We start from the raw sequence: 19,166 nt of genomic DNA, 5'->3' as shown, positions 1-19,166 counted from the left end.
CCTTTATACAAAAACCATAGTCTGCAGGTGCATTGTACAGCTTCTTGCCTGCTAACAACGAGAAGATATTGCTGTCTTCTAGGTCAGCTAACAATTGCAAATGTCTTGGCTCCTGTGGAAATAACGTGGTTTACAACACGTAAGAATAAGCTACTGGCTCATTTTGCTGCTGCAAGCTTTGCATTCCTCTGAGAAGGACATCCAACAGAGGGCAGTGTATGAACGCTCTGTGTTGCTCTCAAACAGTTCGAAGTTGTCAGCGTGTTGTCACTTTTTAAATATCAGCCTGCTATCAGAAAGTGCTTTATACGAGTTGACAAAATACTTATGCAGATAACAAAATGCTATGGTGTATTACAGGGCTCCTTGAGAAATCTGAAAATGAGATAATGTAAATGATTGTCAAGATACCATTTTAAATAAATTAAGGAACAGAGAGTGCATTTGGAGACTGCATGTTCTCCTGCTGACCTTGTTAACGTGACCACAGGTTAATGCCTGGCTACTTTGGTTTTATCATATAGCAATGTTAGGTAGCCATTTTCATGCAGCGAGAACCAAGGACTTGACTGTCATTTGATCATGGCTTGCTTATCTTCTTCTACTTTGAAAAATTAGAAAACAGGGGGCAGGGGCTTTAGGGAGATATTTAAACACTGCAGTGAATATCCATGGGAAAAGCAGAAAATCCTTTCATATGGTAGCAGCGTGCAATTTCTTTTTTAAAAAAAAACTTACCTTTGAAGTTCCTTTTGTAGAACAATAAAGTCCTGATCTCCTCAAACACACATACAATTTCTTCCATGATTTCCTACCCAGCTCTTTCACATGCAAGAAACCTTGAATTTCAGGGCAGCTACTGGAGTTTAAAAAGTTCTGTTGGAGAGGAAAATGTAAATAATGATTGTGTCTCCTACATTTATCATAAAACTGGCACTGTACTTGCAGCAAGGAGAAGCAAACGGCAGGTCACTGCTGTGACTCAGGGCGCAGTGTAAGGTAACGCAGTCCTTAAGCTGATGCAGGACCCAAGCGGACAGACCTGCAGCTCCCGCTGCCTCTGCCGGTTCCGCCTGGCACAAGCGGCGCGATGCGAAGTCACATGAACTACTGATTCACTCATACACACTCTCTGGCCCAGGCAAAATTGCTCCTTTCCTGACTAATGAAGTGAAGTGTGCAGATCCATCCAGTCTCTACCCACTCTGAGGAAATCAGGCTACACAGCCAGGGGCAAAGGACCCCTGCCCATCCGTGGCAGCTGCAGGGGTCTGCTTTGAACATGGATGTAAAACAGCAGCCTTAGGGAGTGTTTCTCAGGCAGGATGACTGTATTCACTAGGCACTGTGCAGTGCTGTAGCAACAGTCAGCTCAGGTGCAAGCATTGGTGTTGTTGTGTGGTCTCTAGGGGAATAACTGAAATCTCCAAAAGCCTAACCATATTTCTGCATCCTCATCCCTCTTGGCCTTGGTCTGAATGGTCGGAAAGCAAGTTTATTAATTCTTAAAAATAAATTAACTTAATAGCTTTCCACAGTTCTGCCACCTAGTCTAACTTGGACTCGCTGGCCGAAATTCAGGCCCTCACATAGAAGTTTTAGGATGTGAACTAGCTACTTCAGCTACTTCAGTGTTTCCCATACCAAATTCACCCGCACACACAATAGGCAACCCAATATTTAACACAAACTAAAACTTAGAGCAGTCAAATGTCTGCAGTGGTGTTAAACTTCAAGATTCAGAAATATTTAAATAAGTCCTTGCCGTAATTACAGGGACCGCATATGGAATCCTTTGATATGCAGTATGTCAAAGGAAGGAAGTCTTAACTATGGTTAGCGAGCTGATGGTTTGCTCCCTTCTTCCACTGGCTCAGATATTTAAGTGACAGAAGGCTGGGTTGGTAGGTTACATGCTGAATTCCTAACAGATTCAATAATAGGTAGAAAAATAAATGAACCTGGCTGGCCTACGTGCCTCTGAAAATCCTGACAGTCATATTCGGGCATCATTTGGTGGACCGTGCTCATAGGAAACAAAGCCCCAAATCAATGCCCTCTGTCAGAATTTTTAGTTGTATTAAAAGCTTACTTTTTCCATTTTCTTCCATGGCTATTTCTTAGGTAATAGACTGGATAAGAGCAGTCAATTTTCCTGCTATTTGTGCTATTTCTCAACTTCGAAGGGAGTAGACCACGAGGAGAAAATACTCTTTCTGCCAAGCCAGATATACCTAAATGAAAATAAACTAACATGCAAGCTTTTTGCACATCTGAGCACGACAGATACAAGCAATTATTAATGCTATTGTTAAGACCAAAAATGCAAAATCCTAGCTCTTAATGCAGCACATGATATTGTGACATGAAGTGTAGTGTTCTTCCCTGTTTTTTATATAATTGAAAAATGAGCACATTTAACTCAATGTTTGAGGAAGCCTCAGATGCAACATGCTCAATGACTATTAGATTGCAGGAAGTTTACCTTTAATAAATTACTACTGTCATTGAAATTATGACAAATAGGTTTATCTTTCTTAAAGAAAAGTGAATTTAATATAAATGCTTTAAGTAAGATTGATTTGATGGTTGAACAGCAAACCAATGAGAACATATTTATCTTCTTTCCTCAAAGAAACTCCCTGTTAATCCCCAAGGCTTAGGTTTTTCCTGACTGTACCAAACTAAAACTTCCCAGAAACGAACCACTGGATGTCACAATCCCATGAGGTTTTCCTCTCTCCACCATTAAAGTTACACTAGCTTCCAAACTTTTCCACCTGTAGAAGCACAAGCAAATGTGACTCTCCGAAAGCACTGTGTAAGAAAGCATCCTCAGGTGCAAGCACCTTGATGCAAAAGTCATGGCTAACGTGTTCACCCCAGTTTTTGTTTCCCCAAGATTTGTGGTCAAGTAATGGCAATGGCAAGGCTTGCCCACGCCAAGTGAATGCTCCCTGCTTGGCCTGCGTCCCCTGCACACAACCCTGACTGCTTCAAGAGGCCAGGAAACACCCACGGGGCAGCTGGAGGGAGACACTCCTGCTCTGCGAGTCTTTCATGTGCTGTGATAAGGAGGGTCCTAATTAGAGGAGTACAACTACAAGGCTGACTGAGGAGTGCTTAAGCCTGTTGCATGTGGCGTTCGTTTTTAATTCCAAAAATTGGTTTAATTTTCATTTTATTTCTGATTAGGAGGGAATTCTAATGTTTTAACGTCCTTTTGGTGTACCTGGAGACAGTATTTAATAGACTTTGGAGCAGTGACAGGACAAAATGAATGCACTAGTTCAAAAATTAGTGGAAATTTTATTATTATTTAAAAAGGCAGTCAGTGCATATTTGCAAACATGCAAAGTGGCAGAAATCATGCTGAAAATTCATTATCTGTATTTGTTTTCCCTTTTTGTGTTTGTGCCTCCTGCTTTATAATCTGCATGTGTCAATCAGGGCATGGTTTTCCAGGCATCGCTGTCTTTTAATATAGTGCCATTTAAGAAACAATGTGGTTTAATTTGGCTTCAACATACCTGTGAGTTCAGTGTCTCCTATTTGAGAAAATGACTAAGGTAAAAAAGAAGTAGGCTACAGTGTTTAGACTGGAGTGCTCCAATTTAGAATTTGAAAAGAACAACTTGTGGGGAGAGGCCTGAGCCTCTGGCAACATCCTCAGAGGAGGAAGCATATTTCAATCAATCAACTGTGCCACCACTAGTTCCTTCAAGAGCAAGCAACAAACAGCACAGCAACAGCAAAACTTCATCATGAATTCAGTGCACATGCCACTGCCACACAGGTTACGTAACTTTACGAACACATATGCAAAAGCTACACACACCTGTATCTTAACTTTTGGAGCTTTCAATAGATTACTGGACAAATGCTACAAACACTTGTCTGTAACTACTTGCCCTTACTTCCTAGATAATTATTTTTCCTATTTAAAAAGGCAGCTAGTTGGCTGAACCATCAAGAATTAGGTCCTTACCGTTAATGTCACCAGACATAAACATGGAGCACTAAAGCCCTGAAGACCTAACCTTTCTCCTGAGGCCCTCTGCTAATGTGCAAACATATTTCTGTACTTTCTCCTCCGCTGTAATGCACTGCAGAAGAATACCCCTGCTTTGCTTTTTACAAGGTATATGTGTTTTTCTGCAAATATATCTGATACTGCTTTAGGAACAGCACTACTGGCTGGGTACATGTGAAACCGATGTGAATGCTTGTAATAACAGGAACTCAGTTATAACTCAGATATTTTACTAAAAACTGATAGGTCGAGATCAGGAGCTTGAAAAACAAACTAGGACTTCAGACTGACCTAATGTGCTAAGTCAGGAGGCATCTGGCAGTTAGTTACAAGCATCAAGATACAAGGAAAGGAAAGAAAACAGAAAGTCCCCGTGTGTCTTTCAGTGGACAAGATGCTGTTACACAAACACAGCCAAACTGTATAGCCCTGATGCAGTATTACACAGGGAAGCTGAACAGCAATACAACAGCTACATATACATATGAACATAACTACAAATACCCTGTTTTTATAGTTTACATCTCAGTGCCACTGGGTCAGGTCTTTGTTAGGTATTTTTGACATTACTAACATATGCTGACTGCCTACACTGAACTTTCTCTGACCACCTATTTCTAGGCCTTTCTTCCTCTCAACCCCTTCCCATTTCCAAAACCTTTTTAATGCATAGAGATAACTTAACAGTACCTGCAAAAGTTGTGACTGTGGAATACTGCCATTGGTCTGCTGGCACCAGGCAACCATTTGCTCTGGAAAGAAGTTCTGGACACAAAAAGAGAAAACAATTTGAAGTTACATTATACTTGCACATTTCTACCTAGAATCAGCAGAACATTCTTAATTTTTAAAAGCTATTATTCTTTACTCAAATTACAGATCCCCTTTCACAGAAAGAAATACAGGGGCTTTCAGGTGCAATTCTTTCCTTCCTTTCGCTCACCAAAAGCCATAAACCATGAGCCCATCAATCTATCTCTATAATAGAGCTCAGTGTTCCTCTTATAATGATCAGGCAGCTACATGTTCTATAGAAAAATAACAAAACTTCAGAGAGGACATATGTGCCATAATTAGACCTGAACACTGTGTAGCATTCCCTGCTTCACATGCCAAATAGGAGCAGTCTCGAAGCAGACATCCCCCTCCTTTCCCCAACCATGCCATCACAGCAGAGTCAGAAGCAAATATGGTGCAGCACGCAAACAATGTGCTTCTCCAGAGCCTTTAACAGTCTGCAATTCAGATATTTTCCTCCAATTCTTCTTTTCATTTGCCATGTTTAAAAATACTTGTGTAATACTATATACAGCAACTATACTAGAGCACTCTGGAAGTTTTTAAACATTATTTGAAGGCTGAAGACATACAGAAATGCTCGAAGTAAAACAATGAGTGATGATAACATAATGAATCACAACCAGAATGATTCTAGTTTAGAATATCCATCATTCTTCAGGCCATGCAAATCCCACTCCTTAAGGCAGGAAGGGAAGGGCTGAAGAGGAATCACCTTTCTGCCAGGTAGCTTGCACGATGAATCATGCAAGCAAACATTCACTAGCTTCTTCTGAGTGGAAACAGTGCCATATGGCAGTAGCTGATGCAATGGGTAGGAAGCCTTTGCATTCCCAAACCCAAAGAATGATTTATTCGCTGATTATAAGAGCCTGGGATTGACTGCCAAACATTCTAGGTTTTACTCCCATACACTGTTATTAATTAAAGTATACCACACTAAACCAATGTGCCAGTTCTTACAATATAAAAATGTCTGTACAACACTCAGATGTTCATAGGGTATCACCTGAGGAGCTCAAGAGAAGTGCAAGCTCAGCAGCACACCGCGCACAGCAGTGTTTCCAGCAGTAATTCAAGCAGAGGTTCTTAAACAAGCTTTAGCAGATGACAATGAATGTGCAAACACGTGCGTGAGCGTGCAGCACTTGGGCACTAGGGTGGGCATGAGGAAAGGCAGGGACTGCTCTTCTGCACTAACGTGGGCAGCGCGTTTTCATTTGCCCACATGTGTTGTCTCTACAAACGTCTCACTGACCCCAAATTTCTTCCAACCCAAATCTTCCTTGGATTTTCTGCCCATCAGCTACCAAGATGGATTCTGCTTATTAACACAGTCTAGCACATCTAGCGCAGCACTAGCCCATTACTGCTTGATCCTTTAGATAAAGTGGAAAAAATTAATAACCAAAATAAACAATTACACTACAAACAGTGAAAAATGGCAATATTTTAAGGATTTTATAAAAACAGAGCTGTGTACAGTTATGCCATATAATATCACTCACTTATCCAACATGGATATACATGAGGAAATGGAAAGGGTGAATTACTAAGAGCAATAAAGAAGAGAGCGCACACAAGTAAAACATAGTCATAGGAGAATCACTGCCCAGCATATATAATGATAAAATGGGAGTTACTTCCCTGCAGTCTTAGGGGTTACCCAGAGGTTTATTATTATTATTATTACTGACAGAAATTAAAAGGTCTGGATGCTGCACACTACTTGATCAATTTGCTTCAAATCAAGGAACTTTGAAGATAATGAGCAAATTGCACCTCTGCTTTTGTTGTTGTTGTTTTATTTTTAATCAACAAGGATTTCACTGTCTCGGTCACTCTCCAACATCGCAATAGCCATTTTGAAACAAGTATAATTAGTAACCAGAAAACATCTGAATTTTTGGGGGCTGGGAGAAGAGTACAAGAAATTCAAGCACTGGTTAAAATTTGCAAGGAAATAATTTTTAAATGCATCCAGACACACACACACATATGCATATAAGTAGATGTTTAATACCTGACAGTGCCTAGCAGTGTAATTCTGAGTTAAGCGCTGTACAGTGCCTTCCTTTACCCGGAATGGCTGATGCCGCAGTCCTCTGACCCCTCCTTGCCACTCACGTCGACACCCCATTGCCCCTGCAATACCTCGCTCTGTCTGGTTTAAGCAGCCACACAATAACACTCACCATGGGATTCTTGAAAAATTCATATTTTGCATAATTCTTCCTGAACAAAAATTTACTTTCACTTCCCATTGTGGACTCGACTTGCACTATGAGCTCGTGATCTTCCAGGCATCTCTCTACGGAAGAAGAATATAGGGTCAGCATGTGACCAACTAGCCAAAAAAGCAGGTTAGCTTCCAAAGAACATACCTAAATTAACTCAGAATAACTGTTATCCTTTATGCATGCTTATACAGCTGAAATTATATAGAAACAAGATATCTAAAAGAGCTAGGACATAAGTATAAAGAAGTTGACATTAAGCAGCAGGCATTCTTAAAAGATTTCCTACATTAGGGCTTAATAAATACAGATTTTAGAGAAACTGAAGGAGGTATCATTGCCTGTGTATCTTACTGCCTGGCAGTAGCTTAAATAAAAAACACACCAATCCCTTCTTTTGGTGTTTGGTGTGTGTTCTGGAAGTGATAAGGTGGAAAATTTTCAGAAAAAAAATGTGGAAAGACCACTGCTAGGTCTTGAACTGTCACATAGTGCCCTGTTTGACCACACTCTATAAAAATAGTTCATTTCAAGGTGAACCTCAAGCCTCTATTGTAGATGCTAGACAATGAGGTTTATTATGAAAGAGGTCACAGGATCTACTTTACGGGAATACTGACAAAGACAAATGTTTTGTACACATGACAGGGCAATTTTCTGCTCTAGATTTGATTACAAGGTAACTCCCTGCAACCACTACTACTTCGGTCAAAAGAATGGCAAATCAAAGCATGAACAGATAGCATAACTGAAAACAGTAACTCAAAAGAGGGCAATTGGCACAAGTGTACACTACTTAATGAATCATTTTCTTGGCAAATCTTCAAAGTTTCTAGGAAAATATTTAAGTATTTTTCCAAAGTCTAATGGCAGTACTTGCATGTCTTACGTAATAGAAAGTAAAAAAAAAAAAAAAAGGACAAAGCTTTCACAAAGCTCCACGTAAAATGCATACGATTTGCTGAACAACAGAATTTGGATTCCCCCCGAGATATTCACACATCCTTGCATTAGTGGGATTGGAATGCCAAGCTACCATGTAAATTCTCTTGGGGTATTTTCAGGATGTAAAACACGCTGTACTTGGTATCTCAAACACTAGTAAGTTTTTCAGTAGGACTCACATAGGGATACTAAGTTTTAACTATTAAGTTCTTTGACTGAAAATTTATCTGGGATCTCTGAATGATCCCATTGCCTTTTCACTTGCATTTAGCTTATCAGCCATGACCATTTCATTGATAACTTCGGACTGCTTACCATGCTCCCTGGGTCTCCAGCCTTTTTATAGGCTTTCAAGAGGTTAACACTGAAGATTGCTAATAGTTGGCTGCTTGCTTATAAAGAGCTATTTCTTAGCGCATTAACCAAAACATGGTTTATACAGGGGCAGGTTTTCAACTAAGGTACCAGCGTACACCACTGTTAGTACCAGTTAATTGAGGACATTTGCACCCCCTGAGCATTCATCACCTAACCCAACTAGGGCTTCCCATGTGAAATTTCAAATGTTGCTACTGATATCACTAATTTATCTTTGTTTTATTAAATCACATCCAAACCACATTCAATTGTATTGATAGGAACCTTCATCACTGTATGAACACTGAAAGGCCAGGTGTTAACTGGCTTCTTCTGTTATTTTACAAGGTTGTGATCTTTGCTTTCCTCATGCACTGGAAGACGACTTGTCTAAGGGCTGAAATAAACCATGTCCTGTATTTTATCTTGTGGAAATGACATTTGTCAGTTTGTTTTGTATTTTACTTCTTAGCTTGCATGCACACAACCAGCAAATGCTTATTAGATGCTTTATGTAACTGGCCTAGGTGTATTTCTTTACCAAATGAAGACCCTTTTTAGATTCTGTAGTGGCAGTCCCACTAGTTGAAAGTTCACATTCTCGTTGTGACAGTGAAAGCCAACTTTGGGAAAACGTACAGGAGTTTATGGGATGGGCATGTAGAAAGCAAGGTAGTCCTAGTCCATTCGCAGCCATTTCACAGAAGTTGCATGCTTGCTCAGCCCTTAGGGAGTTGCACTTAGAGTAAATGCAACAAAATGCCCCTTGACACACCAGCAACTCAACTTCAGCCTTGCATTGAACCTTCTGCTACAGAACAAGAAGCACAGATGTCAGTCACAGAAATTCAACAGGTCAGTCTGTCTCCAAGTGTTATTGCAGTTAAAGTGACCAGAAATGTCTCCTGGTTTATCTCATAGTCTCAGTTGTCTTCTCTACATGCTTCCTGGAGAGGGACAGAACAAACTTCTCTTTTATTCCCGCTGAAATTGCTTTGCATTACTATCTAAACTTACACAGAAGCGTCCAACTCACAAAAGATGGGAAAGCGAGACGAATTCTACATTGAATAACATACAGACATGTCCCAAAAATTTCCAATTAGTGAATCGCTAAAAATGACATGAATAAAACAATATGGTGATCGTTTTTTCTAACCCTACATACAATTGAGAGCTCTTCTACTTTTCCTTTTTACTATGGCTTGGCAAAATAAGATGTACAGTCAATTCATAAGCCGGAGGAAAAAGAGGTTGGCAGGTTAGGACTCTTGCCATATCAAGAAACATACTATCCTGAAAAGTCTGTCTTCATTATTACTAATTCTGTTAATGTCCAATACAAGCATCTCAGTCCTCTTCCTAAATTAATGACAATTAAGAATGGAGTAGCGTATAGGGAAAACAACACATTTTAAGGAGAGGTAAGGTATATTTCTAGCTACAAACTAATGCAATGAATTAAAGTTTCAGAACTGCTTAAATCTTGACCACAAGCTATTTTAGATTCTTAGTGGTTAAGAACAGCGTGAATTATCTACAGATGTCAAATTTAAGCCAGACTGATAATAACTCGTCACGGTGTTGCTACCAATGAGAACACAAATAACGTGCAGTATGCTGGGATTTTGAAGTTATTTGCAAGAGGGGGTGCTATCTGGAATACAACTGACCATGCAATGTAACCAGTCAGAGGAAGGCCCCTTTAGCAAGGGCCTAGATCAGCACATCGATATATATGCAGTTTGCCTTAGAAATTTATTCTTGTCCTCAGGCTGCCTAAAAGAAAAAATAGGAACTAGTTCTGCAAACTGAGCTCCTTTGGAAAATAAGAGTAGTACTAGCAACATTAGAAAAAAGAAAGATAGTAAACTTTTTGGAATTAGTCTCTTTTGGTGAGCTTCAAGATTACAACCTGCAGCAATAAGTCATCAAGGATGTCTTTAGCAAGAAATAATGGCTTCTGGAAACACATAGTTGTTACTGCTCTAAAAACATTTTGCTTGCTACCTTCATAAAATACCATCCTGTTCCTGTTACATACTTTGACTGTGACATCAGATATGCTATAAGCAATCTTATTTGCAGAGGGAAAGGTATGGAACCTCAGACACCTAGGACGAATTCCAACTGAGTTTCTTTTTTTACAGACTACTGCCATTAACTGATAGGAGTTGAAATACACAGAGAAGCATGTAATCATTTAAGCTCCTGAGCATAAGCAAAAAATTCCAACAGCAACCAAAACTGGGTGGATGGATAAAAGCTGGTGTTTGAAATTTACTGAATGTAAGTTTGGATACTGTGTATACTTTGGTACCCAAACACAAGGAATTGGGTGCTGTTTTTTCCCCTGCATGAAGTGAACCCTTCTATTCCATTTTCTGTCCTCATCCTTTCAAGTGCTTCAGGTGTTCACATCCTTTCAAATACTTAATGTATAAAGTCTGTAAGGTGGCATCTTCTCTGGGATTTTAAGCATTTGAATACTTTGGTTTTACACTCCAAAAGGGGTAAGCATGGAAAAAATTTAATGATGGCCAAAGCAGTAAGCTGCGCGCCATATTTCTCAACTTGGGCCGGGCTTTGTGCTTCCCAGAGAAACGGGAGTTGGGAGCCGGCTCCAATGGATATAAATGCAGCCCGATAAGTATCTTGCTCTTTTCCCATCATTGTTAATTACGCCGTTATTTGTGTGTAAACAGAAGCTTTTGCTTTCCTAATCAGCCTCCTGCCCGATTCATTCAGCGATGTCACCCAGCAGAGTTTGACAGCACAATTAGTCACCATGGCAGCTATTGTGATGTCACCCGCGCTGAATTGTGGCATCACTGAATGAAGCTGGCAGGAGAAGGATGTTGCTGACAAAGGCCAAGGCTTCTGTTTACACAATACCTTGGTAATCAGCACCGATGGGAACCGGGGATACAGAAAGAGGGCGCCTGGGCCTTTAATGAGCCTTGGTAAAACTAGCCCGTTTCTGGAGGTTGCTGGAAGTGTGGATGTGGTGTGGTAGGGCACGGAAGTGGAGCTTCCAGTGGCGAGGCCTCCATCCGTCACCAAGGCCTCCATCCGTCACCTTGTCCTGGTGCTTGGCTTGGGAAGGACGCCCCACGCACGTGAGGAGGCGTTGTGCGGTTCTTCCTGCCGCAGACTTGTATGTGGAGAGAGATACCCAGTCATGAGGCAACCAGGACAGCCTAAGGTTCTTGGATTTTTCTTCTTTGGATGCTACTCTGTGGAGTAGCAAATTTATGTGTTTAATAGTATCAGTTTAAGGCATTGCATTGCCAGCAAATTGCTTCATTTGGTAAAATTGGGTTCTGGGTTATGGTTTTAGGCACAAAAGCATCTATTAGCTGCAGATATCCTTAGCAGGCCCAGTGCTTGCAGCTTACAATTTGCCTTCCTCTGTTTTTTTAAGCAAAATTTCAGCATGAAGTATACCCTAATAGTAATAGTCCCAAGGCTACACTTTTTAAAGCAATTATTCTGCACCACTCAGAATTACACGTAGGGTATCTCAGCAATGAGCAGCTGCAAGCTGCGTGTCAGAACCCTACAACTAATCAGCTCCACAAAGTAACGGCAAATACGAGACTGAAGAACATGAGATTCTTTCAGGTACTGCAATTAAACCAATTCACGGTGTTATTTAATTCCTCTTGCAGCCTTCTTGAAACTGTAACCATGACACCTTAATTTTAATCAGGTAGAGGAGCTGCTGCCTGGGGAGCAGATGCTGCTGTTGGGCCAGAAATTGCCTGTGGGTCGCGGGTGGTGCCCCCGTGTCGCCCCTCGTGAAGCCAAGTGTAGCCGCCCCCCAGCTCAGCGTGTGCAGCGGTCACAGGCGTTCCTGTGGGTAGGCACGCGGAGCGGAGGCGCTTCACCCAGGTCTCCCAGCTGGGCACGAGCCGAGCTGTTTCACAGGACCTGGACTCTTAGGGATCAAGCTTGATTTGCCTAAGCCGTTTGTTTGCAATAGCTTCAAACCGCAGGGAAGTAACAGAGCACTAGCATGATGAGACAAAAAAAAAAAATATATATATATATATGTAGGTGTATATATACATACACACACATATATATAAATATATATACATTTATATAAATATGTGTATAAAATAAAAATAGAAAATGGGAATCAAGATAAGGACTTAAAAAGGCTTAAATGCTTACCATGTCAAATTGTAACACATAAAAAGCATGTATGTGACTTCAGCTAGTTTTACAAGAGAAAGGCAGTGATGAGAAGACGTTCCTGCTGGAAGCACATTAATACGAATCATACACGTTATGTTCCCAGGTAACCATGCCACCCCTTTGACCGTTCCCTACCTAATCCTAGGTGAGGGTGATGCTCCACTAGAGTCCAGCTGTTATCATCCACACAATGACTTTTGTAAACCAGCAGCTGGCAGAGGTCCCTGGCTGTCATGTCTGCTAGAATCTCCACCACTTTGCTTGTTCCATCTTCACTAAAGACTTTTACATCCTGCAACATAAAGGATACACTTAAAGATCAACAGCTCCGAAAAGATGTAAACCGCACGCACAGCTACCGCAGAGAAAAATAAAGCATCCTCCCCACGTTACGATTGCGAGCATCTCAGCAGCCAGGACAAATGACATGTATGATTTACTTTACAGCACTTTCTCATCATGCCCCTCGCCTGCTTCCCCTCCCCCTGCCCCAACACCTCCCTGCACTGAACAAAGATTAAGCAGCGTTAATGTGAGCACAGACACAGAGAAAGTGGGAGAGCACACGCTGTTCTTCGTAACGCTGTATAAGGTAGACAAGCAGGAAACAATAAGAGAATACTTCTGCAACAGCAGGTAAAAGGAATTAAACCTAGTCAAACAATAAATGCAATTTCCCTTTTAATGCAGTTTGAGGCCTCCCAGTGTTTGCAGGACAAATCCCCTGGAAATTAAAAATAAAAAATAAAATCAGAAAATGGCTCTCTGGTTTCCTACGAACTTTTGAGCATTTTGCTTTTGGAAGTTGCACTTGCAGTTCGCTCGCAGATCAATTAGCCAGTGCAGCCTAGGCATTTCTCTCCCTTTCCTGGCTCCTCTTTTGATCTTTGCTTTAAAGGAGTTGCAACCCAAACGTGCACCCAGTGCACATCCTAAGTGTTAATGAAGATGAAAGAGCAAGTGAGGAAGCCTCTCCCCACCTCCTGGTTTGTACAGATGCTTTCCTCTCTGCATTGTTCTGCTCAGGCGAGACACACTTACTGCAAATCTGTTTTTCCCCCCTGTGCAATCAAACACGCAGGCTCAGGATTTAGATTAACTCCATGTTTAAAACATTTCTGCACCCTAGCGAGAGAAGACAAATCTAACAAAAAAAAAAAAAAAAAAAAAACCCTGGAGGGTAATTGGATATGGAAAATCTTACCTCAACAGCACGTAAAAGGCAGCAGTCAGAAGAACAAGATGGCATTTTAAATACAGATTGCCTCTTGAAAGAGAGTTTGTTCTCTGCCTCCTCCAAACCTTTGCGGACTACGGCTGCGCACTCAGGGGCACTTTGCAGTGTCAGGGGATCACTGTACTGTACCTGTCACGTAGCCCCTGTTCTGGGGACGGTTTCTGGGGAGGGAAACAACTCTGCCAGAGCTCCACTCAAAGGGTTACACGCAATCTTTGCGGTAGTGAATCAAACCACACTGTGTAGACCAATCCTAGCCCTCCCTCTGACTGATGTAATCATTTCCCACACACTATCAGACTTCCAAATTATTCCCGCCCCCCCAATGAAAAAAAAAATGAATAAGAAGAAGAAGAAAAAAAATTACAAAGGAAATTTGTTTAACAACCACCCGCGGGAGTTTAAAAGCCCCTGCGAGAAGCGGGAAGTTCAAAGGAGGGGAGAGCCCAAGCCGCGGCACCGGGAGCAGGCGCGCTGCCCGCGTCACGCGCCCCTCGCCAAGCCTCCAGGAGGCCGGCCTCGCCACAGCTGATGTCATCCCCGCGCAACTTCGCTGCTTGAACTTCTGCTCGGCCACCCGCCACTGCCCCCCGCCCTCGATCTGGCCCCGAGCCCCCTGGGCCCACAGCAGCAGTGGCGCAGATGCAGCGGCTTGTCTCCGCGCCTCACCTTAGTCCTGGCATGGCGCCAGCGCGGATGAGGTGTTGCCAGGGGGTCTGTGGCCCCGCCACCCTTTCCCTTCGCACCGCTGGGCACAAAGTGGAGCCCAGGGAGGGAGGAGTTAAAGCCTGAGTTTGCTGGAGTGACTCAAAAGGCCATTGAGGGAACCGCTTGGTCTGAACGCAGGCATGGGGCAGCTCCTGGAGCACCGGCTGGGGAGGAGCGGAGCAGGGAATCCCAGGAGCCGTGAGGCACGCACAGCCCCACAGCTGCACTTAGCCTAGTCACGGGCATCCTCACACGTGGGAATCGGTGTGTGCTGGGCTGGGGGGATTGCTTGTTGAACAGGAGGTGAGACCTGAGCAAAATGTCACTGACCAAAAATGACATCGATTTACACAGCTCTCCTCGATGAACAGCCCTCCTCTTTCCTCTCTGAATGTGCCAGCAAACTTAAACCCCAGTATCTAACCCCCAGTTAGAAAGCCCAAGTTCATTTTTTTAAATGACTTCTTGTCACGTAATGCTTAAATTTGAGCAGAAAGCAGCAGTGCAAGAATTCATCTCCGTTTTCAGCTTACTTCAGCGCACGTGACTCCACTTTGTGCACTGGCACAAAGCTCTTTTGGGTGGATTTCCTGCCTCAGGAACCAACCTGGTGACCTCACTCACTCATCAGCGCCCGGGCAGAGCAGCCACACACGCTCGGCCCTGCTGTTCCGGGCATGCTCCAAGAGCATCGCCACCATTGCAGTGCTTGTGGCACAGGGAAGTGCTTTCCCATGGCTAGTGTTTCGCAGGGAGCTAGGCAGCGGTACAGGACAGGTTGCACCTGATCCTTGTCACTGTCCCAGCAGAGAGGAAAAGCTCTTCAACAGGAGGCTGCCTTTTTGCAGAAAATGGAAAGCCCAAAGGCAGCAAATGAATTTTCCTCCGTTCCCAAGAACGGAGGGACATAATCAAGTAAGGCTGATCGATAGAAGAAAGCTGCAGCTGTCATTCTCGTCATCTTGCTCTGCTCCCCAGGTGTGAAATGAAGGGCTCTGTGTGCAGGTGGTCCCCTCGCTCCCTCTTGGCCCTGAGCTTCAGTTGTTGTACCTTAAAGTACAACAGCGCTTCAAAGCTACCTCAGGATGCAAAACTGGCATTATTCTGTGTACAACTCTGCTTGTAACTCCACACTCGTTCTACCCAGTAGTTCCGCATTTTAGGCAACACTCCCGTGTGGAAGTTGCTATTAGAGTTGCATTAAAAACACTGTCACATTCACCCTTAAAGGGGGCCAATGGCGTTTTCTTTCTTTCCTTCTTTCAACATTTCCTTTAAAGCTACTGAATTCAGCAGGTGGAGGGAGGGAATGCAGAACCGAACAGGTTAACTTCATGGACTATTAATAGTGCTGTGTTTGCTATCAAGGGCAGCACAAGGCTATGTATCACTACTGACATCACGGATCTAAAAGAATATATCAGTAGGGGATGTAATGGCCTGAGGTGAACCCTGCCATAGAGGACAAGGGAGGGACAGAAGTGAGAGGAAGCCCCATGTCTCCACGGAGGAGACAGTGCTGTTGTCCATAAGAGGTTTATGCAGAAAATAAGAGGATTTTCTGCAGGTCCCCCTCAGAATACTGCCGTGCGCGATGAACAACCACATTCAGGAAACCAGCTCTACAAAAAAACCCACAGCTCAAACTTGCTCAAACTTTTAAAAAATTTCTGCGCATTTCAGTGACAAAAGAGGCAGGTTGCAGTATCAAAGAGGGGACTTCACTGAAAGTGAGTTAGTTAAATCCACCCATCTCAGATTTCCTTTTTTTCTTTTCTTTTCTTGGAAGACTCTACTTTCTTGAGCTCTTAAGGGCTTCTCATTCAAACTTCTTCACCAGGAAGACTGTTCCACAAGCAAAACTGATCCATGGCTTCGTTTCTATAAAGGAGAATGAAGCGGACCGCATTCTGAACAAAGTGCTCCAATAAGGAAAACCCTGGACCTGAAGAGGGCCTCAGAAAGTTAGCTTGGTACTTTTCCCCTGCATCCCTCAGAAAAAAATGCAATGAAATGCAACGGCAGACTGCCTGCAACAGTGATTTACAAAAGGCCCTAATTACGTCAGCAGCACAAGGCACCTTCTATTCAAAATTAAGGTTAAGAATGCTAAGCCAACCAGAGCAGTATATTGGCTGAACATTCAGTGCTTTACAGTGCAAAGGAGCAGATAACAGACTGCACCATTGTTCTGCAAAGAATTCTTCCCTTCCCCCCGCTTTCTTTTTAAAGACAGAAAGACTTAAAAAATAAAAATTTTAAAAGAACGCTAGCGTTCATCACTTCAGTGGTTTCATATAATGGGTCGCATATCATGAGCACCCTCATGGTTATTTCATCTTCCTGCCTCAGCCCTTCTGCTGCATTGAGTAATCCAAACATTATTCGGAAAAAGGACAAAACAACAAACCCTCTTGTGTCACAGTCATATTACTTTGTTCCTTCTCCTCCACTTTTCTATTTGTATTGTTTTACTTTTTTTTTCTGAAAAAAAAGACTCCTGACTGCATACAATTATAATTAAAAAAATATATCAGTCTTAAATGAAATCTTACATGCTGAATATTTTTAGCAAACTGCTCCAAACTTGCCATTCTTCAGTCTATGAAATGGGTCACACAAGAATTTACATCAGTGCTAGCCTTTGGAATCATGGATTATGAATCCAGATTAAGTAAGTTGTAGTGAGAACAGTATCAGTTATCAGAAGGTGCTTTGTATGAAATTTAGTACATAAAGTGTTTCAGTAGACCGTCTTTTCTAATATTTTCTTTTATAAGAGAAGACAATCACAGAAAGGCATTGGAATGCACTGAGAAGTCATCCCACTTGGACATACCAAAATTTTGCACGTTAAGAGCCCCACAAACTGAGAATCTCCTATACGCAGATTTCAGCCAACAGGTTTGTTCAGACATAAGAAACACACTGCTAGTGATGTAAAAGAAAAAGAAAGGAAAAAAAAAGAAAAAATTAAACTGAAATGCATGTATCTTGCATAAGCAGAAAAAATAGCTTATTAAAGAAAGCACCTACGTAACAGTCAGGTATGCTAAGATTTTATTTGTAGTTTTCATTGGAAATGATTAGATCATGGTTCCAGAAAGCTTTCTACTTTCAAACTCACAGGCTCACAAGAGCAGATTCAAAATCACTGGAGAAAGTGGGAAGCAAAAGAGCTTTCAGTTAGAATCAGTTACCTTAAAGCTGCTGAGAATTCAAGCTTTGCATGCATGTCATCCTTGGACAGCTATTTGCCTAGCTCAAGAGGTAACAATTAAGACAAAAAAAAAAAAAAAAAAAGGAAGCATTTGCTTCCTAAAGTTGTAAAGCTTTCATAAAGCAAAGCCTGCAAGCAGGCTCAGTGCCCATCTCACAGCCAAGCAACTCAGTCGAGCACAGCTACCCACTGGAGTACCACCCTGTTCCCTTTCCTTGTCTGACAGCATTAGGCAGCTTTGTAAGATAAGGGAATTTCACGTGCTGCAATGAAATAAATATATAGGCCAACCCTATGGCTCTTTTCGCCTCCTGTGTTACACTACTCATGCAGGGACAAAAAGCGCTTCAGAAAAAATAGCAGCAGCAACAGCAATAAATTGCAGATAGTAGCACTTAAATATGAGTCACTAGGGAGTACTTCCTTGTTAAAAAAAAAATCAGAGTTATTTGATCACTGCTTTTTTCCCCTGCATATACACATAAAACCCTAGGAAATGCTGAGGTTAAGGTTCTCATAGCAACATTAACTCTCTCATCTGGCATATACTATATTTAGGTACACATTTAACAGCCTATGAACAACAAAGGAGAGCAATTGTAAGTGCATTATCTTTGTCTTTGATATTCATATTTGGATTAGCAATTTTAAAAACAACTGAGTCTAACAGACTAATTTGTCAATTTTGTTGCAAAATCCTGATCCTATCTTTCTTTGCTAGGTTATCAAATTTTTAACCCATTTCCAAGAGCCTGAGAAACTGGACCTTGATGGGGAATCAGAGTATCATCGTATGTTCAGTAATCATCATAAGCCAATATTATAGTCATAACATTTGCCAAGGGTTGTACCAAAGAGACAGATTTGGGAGATTATAACAGTATGGACAGTATGCAGCAGGGCAGGATTAATAGTGAATTCTACTATGTATGTATAATCAGATTGCTAAGGCTTCAGAATTGATCATGTCCAAATGTTCAGGGCCAGATTCCCCCCAGGTAATTTTAGAGAGCCAAATTCCTGTGGTAGTTAAAGGAGAGAGATGGGGTAACTTAAGAGCTTAAGCACATGCTAAAGGCATTTGCGTGTCTCTGCTAACTGCAGAGGGAATCTAAGCTCCTAACTCTGGATCTTAGTGGAATGCCTAAAGCTACATCGGCTGAAATCAGGCCTCAGTGACTAATGAAGCCAACATGTCTCTCTGCACTATTGGCATAATTACACACTGCAATTGTTGGCATTTGAGCTTAAAAAAAAAAAAAAGAATTGTGTGATGTTGCATATACATAGAACATAGTTAAAGAACTTAAACAAAGAGAACCTAAAGTGTTATTAAAGTTTAAAGCCAGAATATAGCAAAACCAAGCCAAAGTGCAAGCATTATTTTACTTTCCCTCTGTAAAATGGTTGTCTTCTCCTCCTCTCTTT

The 19,166-nt window shown here is 41.9% G+C and overlaps 1 protein-coding gene across 3 annotated transcripts in view; it reads right to left on the bottom strand.

Moving 5' to 3' along the window:
* The window catches only part of GRB10 (growth factor receptor bound protein 10), a 145,468-nt gene that overhangs the window by 11,789 nt on the left and 114,513 nt on the right, over positions 1 to 19,166 (bottom strand). For all 3 annotated transcript variants that reach the window (XM_088534088.1, XM_088534087.1, XM_088534089.1), the window contains 5 exons: positions 12,709 to 12,865; positions 7,027 to 7,142; positions 4,724 to 4,798; positions 739 to 876; positions 2 to 112 (listed from right to left, as the gene is read on the bottom strand). In XM_088534088.1, the coding sequence (XP_088390214.1) occupies positions 2 to 112; positions 739 to 876; positions 4,724 to 4,798; positions 7,027 to 7,142; positions 12,709 to 12,865 (597 nt within the window). The remainder of the gene's footprint in view (position 1; positions 113 to 738; positions 877 to 4,723; positions 4,799 to 7,026; positions 7,143 to 12,708; positions 12,866 to 19,166) is intronic.

The sequence above is a fragment of the Tinamus guttatus genome, unplaced genomic scaffold, assembly GCF_059628265.1.
Source record: "Tinamus guttatus ecotype Peru unplaced genomic scaffold, ASM5962826v1 Tinamus_guttatus_pri_ptg000535l, whole genome shotgun sequence".
Classification (NCBI taxonomy): Eukaryota; Metazoa; Chordata; class Aves; order Tinamiformes; family Tinamidae; genus Tinamus; species Tinamus guttatus.
Note: the sequence above shows the minus strand (reverse complement) of the source record. Positions and strands in the feature narration are given on the sequence as shown.